The following is a 10,866-nucleotide window of genomic DNA, read 5'->3' as shown; positions in this document are numbered from 1 at the left end:
TCTTAGAAAAATATAAGAAAACATTTTCGCTGATGCTCTACCGATTCTATCCAAGATCTATTTGGTGATAATAATTTTCTTTGACTGATGATGTATCAGATGCTATTTCTCATTTATTTCATTTATTTTATTTTGTTTTGCTTTTTTTATTTTGCAGTCGATGCTTGCAGTTCTAATCCTTGTCACAATAATGGTATGTGTTCCAAACAAGGTCTTTCCTTCGTATGTTCTTGCAAAGAAGGTTACACTGGAGCCCAGTGCACAGAATGTAAGAGTTCTTCACCTCATTCAATATTTTCACCTCTTTCTACACACGCACGCGAATTAATACTCATACACACGAATGCAAGCGCATGTACATATACGCACACAAACTTATGCACACATACATATACATACACATACATTATTGCACACATGCATACACATACATACACTATTGCACACACATCTGCACACACACACACACACACCAACTAATGTGTGCATGCATGCGTGTGGACACAAGCACACAAACTAAAACATGCATGCACACAAATTAATACACACACATGCATACAGTAATGCACACACATGTAGATATGCACACGAAAGCACATGTTCACAAAATAATACTCACACACACATGCACACAAGCTAATACACAGACATGCATACATACATATATGTATATAAATATTTATTCACATCAATATTTTACAGTTGATCCCTGCTATTCTACCCCTTGTTTGAATGGTGGATCCTGCTCAAAGACTGAAAGTGGTTACCAATGTTCTTGCAATGAGGGATTCAGTGGACACAGATGTCAATCATGTAAGTTATAAAACTTCTTGAATTTTACATAATTTCCCCAATTTCTCTTCACTTAATCTATTTTTCCCATTCAATCTAGAAACCTTATCATTTTTTTTTTGTCTTTGTCTTTCATGTCAGCTCCTTTATACCCCCAGCAGCTTATACTACTGATGTTGCCAAATTGAACAATATTATCAAAAGGTGTTGAAATTGTGATGATATTTGATTGGCAACTGATGAGGGCCTGAGCATGTATATGCCCATTTGTGTGTTGTCTCCCAGTTTTACTGTATTCTCCTTTGTTGTTCCCCTATTTTACATATTATATTTTTACTAATTCCTAAAATTTCATCATCAAACTACTGTTGTGTAACCCTAGGTTAAGCCCTACTTCAGTTGCTTTATGATCAACAGTATTTCAGTACTGACTCTCTCATTCCGCTTTGTATCTTCAGGTCTATGGTGTACAATGTGTCCTTCTGTTTTTAAGATGATGAGTGTAAGGCTGGAGGGATATTTGGTTGTTATTTCTTGCAGGATGAGAAGTTATGTAATATTGATGTGTAGATGAATGTGTGACAGTATGTGTGTTTGTGTGTGTGTCTGTGTGTGTGTCTGTGTCTGTGTGTGTATGTGAGTGAGAGAGTGAGTGTGTGACTGTGCTTGATTGAGAGTGTGTGGATATGAGTATGAGTGAGAGAGAATGAGACATAATTGTTGTTAGTGTTGTTGTTGTTAAGAGGATGGACAGAAATCAATAAAAACAAGGAAAAACAATGTAAATAAATTAAAGTCTTTGTTTGTCTCCTTTTTTTGTTTGTTTGTTTGTTTGTTTGACTTTACATTTCCCTCCTTTTTTGAATTTTGTAGTTGATGCCTGCCACTCCAATCCTTGCCGGAATGGTGGAACATGCCAGACCTCTGGTTCAAACTACAAATGTATCTGTGCTGCAGCTTACAGTGGAAAAGTATGCACTGACTGTAAGTAACCAATAAGTCTATCTACCTACCTACCTACCTACCTATCTACCTACTTATCTACCTACCTATCTACCTATCTACCCCTCTCTCTATCTCTCTATTTCTCTCCCTCTCTCCCTATTTCTCTCTATCTCTTTATCTCTATATCTCTCTCTTTCTCTATCTCTATATCTCTCTCTTGCTCTCTCTCTCTCTCTTTCTATCTATCTATCTCACTCTCTCTCTCTGTCTGTCTATCTATTTATCTATCTATCTATCTATCTGTCTGTCTATCTATCTATCTATCTGTCTGTCTATCTATCTATCTATCTATCTATCTATCTATCTATCTATCTATCTATCTATCTATCTGTCTATCTATCTATCTATCTATCTATCTATCTATCTATTTATCTATCTATCTATCACTCTTTCTTTCTCTTTATCTATGTATCTCTCTCTTTTTATCTCTGTCCCTGTCTCTCTGACTCTCTCTCTCTCTGTCTCTCTGTCTTTCTATCTGTCTATTTCTCTGCTTATCTATCAATTCGTTTATACATTTGTTTCTAGATTCTGACTGGAACTGTTATCATATACATGTTTTGTTTTGGTATAAAACATAGGTTACAGTAAATATTCTATTTAATACCATAGATTTCCTGGTCAGCTGCTTGACCTTAACCATTTGAACATGTCCCTTGGTGGCCGACAATATGTGCATCTCTGATAACAAGCAGGTGGAGTGGGGGTGGGTATCATATCCATGTGTTGAGGGGAATTGTTTGGGGTTTAAATAATTTACTTCTGGGAACATGGGTGTTTCATTCATCATCTTTAAACACCCCTTATTCATGGACCTTTTGAGCGGGATGGGAAATTTAACTTGAAGAAAATTCCAACCGGGCCCCACCTGCAAGGTCATGTGCTGTTTATCTCGATATGAGATCACCATGTCATGTACATATGGTTGTGATGCATGTGCCTGGTGTACCCTTATCAGACGGGTAGTCATGATGGGTATACTGGGCTTCGTACATTTGACCCCAGTGTCACTTTGATGGCATGCACTGCTCTCTTAGTCAATAATAATAATAATAATCCTTTCTACTATAGGCACAAAGCCTGAAATTGTTGGGGAGGAGACGAGTCGTTTACATCTACTCCAATATTTCACTGGTTCTTAATTTATCAATCCCGAAAGGAATTTGAACTCAGAACGTGGCAACAGGTGAAACACTGTTAAGCATTTTATCCAGCGTGCTAACGATTCTGAACACTAATAATTCTTTCTACTATAGGAACAAGGCTTTGGGTGAGGGGGCCAGTCGATTGGATCGACCCCAGTATGTAACTGGTACTTAATTTATTGATCCCGAAAGGATGAAATACAAAAAAGTAACACTTATAATAATTCTTGCCTTATCAATTGATCATACTGGTGTTTGTAAAATAGAAGATTGCCAATTTTGAATGTCCTTTCACATGACTTGTCTTGTGTTTTTCAGTTGACCCCTGCTATTCTCAGCCTTGCAAGAATGGAGGTTCCTGCTCCAGAGTTGGTGAAAACTACAAATGTTATTGTACTGCAGAATACACTGGAAATGAATGTACAGAATGTAAGTGTGACACTGTTTAATACACTCTTTTGTTTCATTCATTTGTTCTGTTTTACTTTCTATTTTTTCATACTAGCATGTGTTAGATGAATACATAATTAATGCATTCATTATAACCAGATACCCTTTTCTGTTGCTAATCCTTATTTGTTATGCAAGGAACGAATCTCTTATTCCACTTGTCTATAATGTAAAGATGGGACAAAATGTTGCTAAGCATTTTTCTCGGTGTGTTAACGATTCAGCCAGCTCGCCACCTTAATTAATTATTAAGTATTAATTTTTTTTTTTTTTTTAAATAATTACTAACTCATTATTATAAAAATACTAATTCAAAAACATGCAATTTTAAATATTCTTGATTCCAAATTCTTCATCTAATATTTGGCAATTTTCCTTCACTTTCTTTTGTGTCTACAGATAATGCCTGTTTCTCATCTCCATGCCAAAATGGTGGAACTTGTACCAATACTGGCTACTCCTTCACTTGCCGCTGTCAAATCAACTATTCCGGTGAACAGTGTGAACTCTGTGAGTAATCATAAACAACATATAACCATTTCTTTAGTTTCGAGATATTCTTCTCCATTCCTTTTCTGTTTTACCATATTCTTACATATCCTGCTTAAATTTACCATATTCTTCTAAATTCCATTTTACTCTACCTCTATAATCTATTCTACCATATTCTTATAAATCTTGCTTTAATTTACCATCCATCCACCCATTTTTTTTCATCCATTATTCCAAGGAGGGTAGTATCCCTAAGCATCCACAGGGTCCTATCAGAAGCAACCATCATTGAACTTTCTGGAGAGAATCCCAGGCATGTCCAACCAAGACTAAGGATATTATCCAACCATCTTGTTCTTGGTCGGCAGACGTAAAGAATGTGGACCTCACCACCCCCGGGTTTTTTTTTTATAGAATCCCCCATTTTTGAGTACGGAAATTCTGATTCTGCAAAAAAAAAAACACCAACATTTTAAAATTTTAATTCCCCCACCTATTCCCCCACCTCCCAAACTATTTGATTTCCACTTTTTTCAGAAATTTTTTTCTGAATGAGCCAGCCAATTAGGCGACCACACAGGTCAGCCAATTGGGTTGTTATGCAGGGCAACTAAATCCCCTGCTGTGCCATTGTTGGAAGAATCATTAGAATGATGGAGAGAATACCTCATGGTATTTATTCTGAATCATGGCACTCTGAGTTCAAATCTTGCTAAGCTCAACGCTAACTTTTATCCTTTCAAGATTGATATAAAAGTACCAATCCACGGTGGTTGATTGATGGAACTGTAAAACGTTGGGCCAGATGTTTTGCAGTATATGTTTTGGCTTTTTGCTGCTTTCTGGGTTCAAATCTTGCTATGACCTACCAGGGGGTTAAGTTAACACTACCATCAGATACCTTCAGTACTTTTAGCAGAGTCCAGTCTGTTGCAAATATTCAGACTATGTTTTTGATGTGAAGACTCCCTGCTTCCTTCTCACCAATGTCAAGGGGCCCCTGTTGAAGGGTCATAGGCACTGCCCGTTCCTACTGAAAATAATTATTTTCTTTTTATTTTATATATTTCTTGTTGACTTTTAGATTTTATTTTAGAATAAACACCTTTGTCTCTTGTTATTTTTTTTTTTATTTTTTTTTTAACATTTGCAAAAATTTTCTTTATTTTTCAGTTAATTTCTGTAATTCCCAACCTTGCTTAAATGGTGGAACATGCGAAAACAGGCCACAAGGATATATCTGTGACTGTGTTGAAGGATACTTGGGTAAACGTTGTAATCTAGGTGAGTACCAAATCCATCTGGAATTTAACCTTCTTTAGACTAACCCCTCCTTAAAACACCACTATTCCATTATAGACACAAATGATATAGTAAGTATTATATAGTATATATATTATATGTGGAGGCGCAATGGCCCAGTGGTTAGGGCAGCGGACTCGCGGTCGTAGGATCGTGGTTTCAATTCCCAGACTGGGCATTGTGAGTGTTTATTGAGCGAAAACACCTAAAAGCTCCACGAGGCTTCGGCAGGGGGTGGGGATCCCTGCTGTACTCTTTCACCACTCTTTCTCCCACTCTTTCTTCTGTTGGCCTGCTCGCTTAGCCAGCAGGGTGGCATCATTTGAAGGCTAAAACAATGTGAGCGCATTGTGACCAGCGATGTGTAGCAACATCTGATAGCCTGGTCGGTCAAAGTGATATATTATATAATAGACACACACACACACACAAATATATATCTATACATATAAATTTCACATGGGCGATTCTTGTCTTGGGATTCACGGTCAAACGGCCAGGTGGAATTGCACGAAAAATTACTCAGATGTGGTGATGCTGGGCCAATGAGGTCTACTAGCATTTGTAAAGACTATGGTAACCTATATTGTTGTTGTTGTCTTGTTTTATTTTTAGGAGCCTGTCCTGAAATCGATGCTGATAAAGTCGTCCAACATAATGGAACATGCTACTATCTCTTTGGACACGGTAAAACTGACAGTAAGTCATATGAAGGTGCAATGAACAGATGTTGTAGTCTGAAAGGAAATGTAGTCTGGCTGGAAAGTTCCTATGAATTGAATTACGTTGCATCACATTTACTTGATGGTAAGTTTTAAAATTTTTGAAGAATTATATTTATAGGGAATTGAAATATTGATTGAAGAATTGAAAAATCTTTAATGTTCCTTTTGCAGACTTTGTTGTAAAACTGAAAGTCTTATAGGAATTAAGTGATATCACATCACTCTTGTTTCAAAGTAAATTAATCAAAAATCTTTGGAAGAAATTATTTTCATTGTGAATCCAAATATTAATTGGAAAAATCGTTAGCACATATGTCAGAATACCTAGCATCGTTTCTTCTGATTCTTTATGTTCTGAGTTCTAATACCACTGGGATGACTTTGCGTTTCGTTTATAGCCACAGTCATGGTTGTGTGGTAAGAAGCTTGCTTCCCAACAACATGGTTCCGGGTTCAGTCCCACAATGTGGTACCTTGGGCAAATGTCTTCTACTATAGCCTCAGGCCAACCAAAACCTTGTGAATGGATTTGATAGATGATGGAAACTGAAAGAAACCCATTGCATATGTGAGTGTGTGCGTGTGTGTGTGTATGTGTGTGTGTGTGTCTTTGTGTCTGTGTTTGTCTCCCACCAATGCTTGATAACTGATGTTGTTATGTTTACATCCCTCATAACTTAGCGATTCAGCAAAAGAGACCGACAGAAAAAGTACCAGGCTGAACAAAAGAATAAGTACAGAGGCTAATTCATTCACCTAAACACATTCTTCAAGGCTGTGCCCCAGCTTGGCCACAGTCTGATGACTGAAACAAGTACACCATACAAAATATCAAAAATTCTTTGATATCCCAGATTCTGCTGCAAAAGCAGAAACTGAATGTTAATTGCTGATAACAGTTTAGAAATTCCATCCAGGTTCTTCAGATAACCCCAAATTTCAGTATTCTTACACTAAAATTCCTTACTTTACCTTGTGTTTGGCACCTGCCTTGCAATTTCTTTTCAGTTCTTCTCAAGTTGCTACAATATTTTTTTAATAATCTTTTCTCCAGGAATGGTTTCCCATACTGATACATGGGTTGGCGCCAAGAAAGTGCACAGCCATTTCGAATGGATCTCTTGCGGAACACCTTATAAACATGTGAAGAACAACCTTTGGTATTCAGAACACCCCAAACCCTCTTCTAGTGTTGCTTTCATTGGGAAGAGAGCAGATGGAAGCCATCTTTACAGCTCCTGTGCCAATAAAGAACTCAAGCCTTACATCTGTGAGAGTAAGTAGAATTGATTTATGCAAATATATTTGAATAATTATGATGAGATATGATAATTCCAAGATGGCTGAGATACGTGGATATGTATGTATGTATATGTATGTATCCATATGTATGTGTGTATATATGTATGTATGTATGTATGTATGAATGTATGTATAATTTAGTAGTTGAATGAATTATCTTATTATGGATAATTTGGTTAACCGATACCTGGGTAGCAAATTCACGTCAGAAAAACACGGTTGAAGCTACATGCCTAGGGCAGAGATCACGTGCTATCGTGTGGAAATTTGTGTGTTTTTTTAAATACAAATAAATAAAGTTTTTGTGCATCTTGATGCTGACATAAGTTCCTTACTTTTCCTGATGAGAAGGCGGCATAATGCACCCCTTATTCTTTCGAAATTAGGAATATGCAGCCTTCGAAACATATGTCGAAAATAAAATAAAGGAATTTTGTTAATTCGTCGTTCAACTCCATTCTTTCATTTATATGTATGTATGTATGTATGTATGTATGTATGTATGAATGTATGTATGTATGAATGTATGTATGTATGTATGTATGTGTATGTATGTATGTATGTATGTATGTATATGTATGTGTATTTATGTGTATGTATGTGTATACCTTTTGCTCTTCCAAGCATTATGTGTATGTATGTATGCATGTATATGTGTATGTATTTATATATATGTATGTGTGTGTGTGTTTATGTATGCATGTATATGTGTATGTATGTATGTATGTATGTATGTATGTATGTATGTATGTATGTATGTATGTATGTATGTATGTATGTGTGTGTGCATATATGCATGTAGTATGAATGTGTGTATGTATACATGTATGTTGTGTCTGTTAGATGTATGTGTGTGTGCACATATGTATGTAGTCTGTGTGTGTGTGTGTGTGTGTGTGTGTGTGTGTGTGTGTATGTGTGTGTGTGTGTGTGTGTGTGTAAATAAGAAAGTGTAATGAAAATTGAAAGTTTGTAGTTCCAAGTAAAAGATCTTATTTGTTCAAGGATAAAAGATAAATAAATATGAAAAAAAATAGAATTTTCCAAAAATGGAGGCAAGAATAGAAACAAAAATTTTCATAAAAAGTTTTGTTTACGAAGAAAAAAAATCAAGAAACCTGGAAATTAATTAAAAAATTGTTTTCCCCTTTACAGTCTGTGCCCAAGGATTTTTTGGTGATATGTGCCAGTCAAGATGTCTCCATTGCCGAGATAGCGTAGGATGTGAACCTCGTACTGGATATTGTCGCTTTGGATGTCTTGACGGATGGACAGGTGAAAGATGTAATGTTAAGAAAACAGGTGAGATTGAAATTATTTTATAGTCATTGAATGACATCAGTTTTCCTTGAAATATAGTTGTTGGACAATACAAACAAGTATTAAATGCATATTTAAGATATTTTATTTTAGCAGTGTAGCTATTTAAATGAGGACCTTTATTTTGTAGGTTCATTAGGTGATGTATTTAGCCCTTTCGTTAATGTATTTATTTTGGGATGCTCTGTCTATTCTTATAGCAATAAACTTAGTCCATCACCCTGTTTAGCATCATTGCACAGTTCCTCACTTGAAGATCTTTAGTAAATCCATTCTGCTACAAGAGTTGAAACCACGTCCTCAGATCAAAGCGTGATTCTTGAAAAGTGGTTTTATTCAACCATTTCCCTTACCTCTCTTCCCCCTTATCCAATCTTGGAGATCCTAAAGAATAATCAAGAGGGCTACCATTTCTACTCTGGCTAAGCCATTAACATATTTAATTAACACACTTATTAAGAATGTATGGAAAGTATATATTTTATAAACCAAGATTTATACTTAAACCTATTATTTTTATGACTATTATTATTCACCAAAAAATAAGCAACAAATTCATTGGGTTTTTTTTAGCCCTTAATGAGACTGTGTAACCCTTATTTATATTTATTAGCTTGAATAAGTATTTTAGGGAGTTAGGGTTATAGAGACTGAGTTGTAGTATTTCAAGTATTGAGGGAGTATATTATAAATATTGACCCCATCTATGTCACATATTCAGAGGGCATTTTATAAAGACTGGGACCAATATATCAGATTTTTAGGGAGTATGTTTCAAAGAGTAGGGAATATGCTTCAAAGCTACTTAGGGAGTATGTTATAGAGACTGACCCTCAATATATAGTAATTTTGTTTTGCTTTTGAATCCCTATTTGATGTTAGTATCATGAGGTCCCTAATATTACAACTTTAGAATAAACGAGTTATGTGGGAGCCTCTGCATTACCACTTGACCTGTTAGAAATAACAGCCAGCTCTTCTTCAAACTACACTCAATTGCCATATAAGGGGAAGGACACATTAGATGATGTAGTCTCAATATAATACAGAATGTTTATCATTTGATGCTGATTTTATTATCAACTATAATGAGGGGCACATGGCCAAGTGGTTTGGGGTTTGCGCTGATGACTGTAAGATCATAAGTTCAATTCCTGGATTGAGTTGCACAATATAACTTTGAGCAGGGTTCATCATTTCGTGTTGCTTCTGTCTGCTCAGTTGAAATGAATACCAGTAATGCTGAGGGTAAACTTTATGCCTTACCCTGTCTTGCGCTGCCTTGCCCTGCCTTGCCCTGCCTTGCCCTGCCTTGCCCTGCCTTGCCCTGCCTTGCCCTGTCTTGCTCCTTTCAACTCCTGACAGACTAACAAGAGTATCATTATGACATATGATGTGTCTTGTGTATTTTTAAAACCAGGCAGAGCCCTCCACCATGTCTCTCTCTAGGTCTGACCATAGCCAAGCCCTTTCAGAGAGGAAAGAGAAAGACAAAGAGAAATGGTGTAGAAGGAAAAGAATCGGCTGTAATTTTGAGCAGCATTTACTGACCTCCAATAAATAAATAAATAAAATAAAATAAAATAAAATAAAATAAATAGTAAAGTTGACCCCTGGTGTGATTTGAATTCACAGCACAGAGGTTCAAAAGAAATACCACAAATTACTCTGTCTGATGTATTAACCATCAGACCAATTCCTTAGATTCAAACAGATTTAGGATTATCTGCTTTGTCTATGTTACATTACCAGGCTGTTGTTGTTGCTGTTGTTCTTACTTGAGGTTGATCATGATTCAGTCAACCAATGATCAAAGACATTCCATCCATGATCATCCAATCTATTTAGGTCTTTCTAAGACTACATTATAATAAATACCCCCTAATTTTTGTTTAAGATGGTGGCATGGGATTTGAGGGAGGTTTATCTACTATTTCTAGTGACCATGTACATTGTCTTGATTTCAGCATTGTGTCTCATAGGGTCTTGCTTAGCTAAAAACAAGTGTAAAAGATATTTTTTTTAATTATTGAAAAATAAATGTACCTTTAAAACATAAATGTACCTTTAAATTGTTTTTCATTTAAGCACAAGGTCAACAATTTTGAGGGAAGGGGTTATTTTATTTGTCCTGGTGGGATAAGAGACCTGACCTTGTCAGGATTTGAACTGAAATACAAAGAACTGGAAGAAATACCACAAGGCAGTTGTCTGTGCCCAATGGTTCTGTCAGTCCCCTACCTTAAAGGACCTTTAAGTTAAAGAAAGAAAAAAAAAGAAAGATTTAGACCTTCACTCTTATTTGAATTCTAAGTAATTTGTACAAGGCTTTG

At 36.0% G+C, this 10,866-nt stretch overlaps 1 protein-coding gene across 3 annotated transcripts in view; it reads left to right on the top strand.

Annotated features, from left to right (window-relative positions):
* The window catches only part of LOC115221322 (fibropellin-1-like), a 105,393-nt gene that overhangs the window by 46,703 nt on the left and 47,824 nt on the right, over nt 1-10,866 (top strand). For all 3 annotated transcript variants that reach the window (XR_005002741.1, XM_036510651.1, XM_029791492.2), the window contains exons 28-36: nt 158-268; nt 703-813; nt 1,666-1,776; nt 3,261-3,371; nt 3,792-3,902; nt 5,058-5,168; nt 5,802-5,993; nt 6,966-7,187; nt 8,369-8,515. Coding sequence is in view for 2 of the 3 variants with exons in the window: in XM_036510651.1 (XP_036366544.1) it covers nt 158-268; nt 703-813; nt 1,666-1,776; nt 3,261-3,371; nt 3,792-3,902; nt 5,058-5,168; nt 5,802-5,993; nt 6,966-7,187; nt 8,369-8,515 (1,227 nt within the window). In the remaining variant the exon portion in view is untranslated. The remainder of the gene's footprint in view (nt 1-157; nt 269-702; nt 814-1,665; nt 1,777-3,260; nt 3,372-3,791; nt 3,903-5,057; nt 5,169-5,801; nt 5,994-6,965; nt 7,188-8,368; nt 8,516-10,866) is intronic.

Source organism: Octopus sinensis, linkage group LG18 (genome assembly GCF_006345805.1).
Source record: "Octopus sinensis linkage group LG18, ASM634580v1, whole genome shotgun sequence".
Taxonomy (NCBI): Eukaryota; Metazoa; Mollusca; class Cephalopoda; order Octopoda; family Octopodidae; genus Octopus; species Octopus sinensis.
Note: the sequence above shows the minus strand (reverse complement) of the source record. Positions and strands in the feature narration are given on the sequence as shown.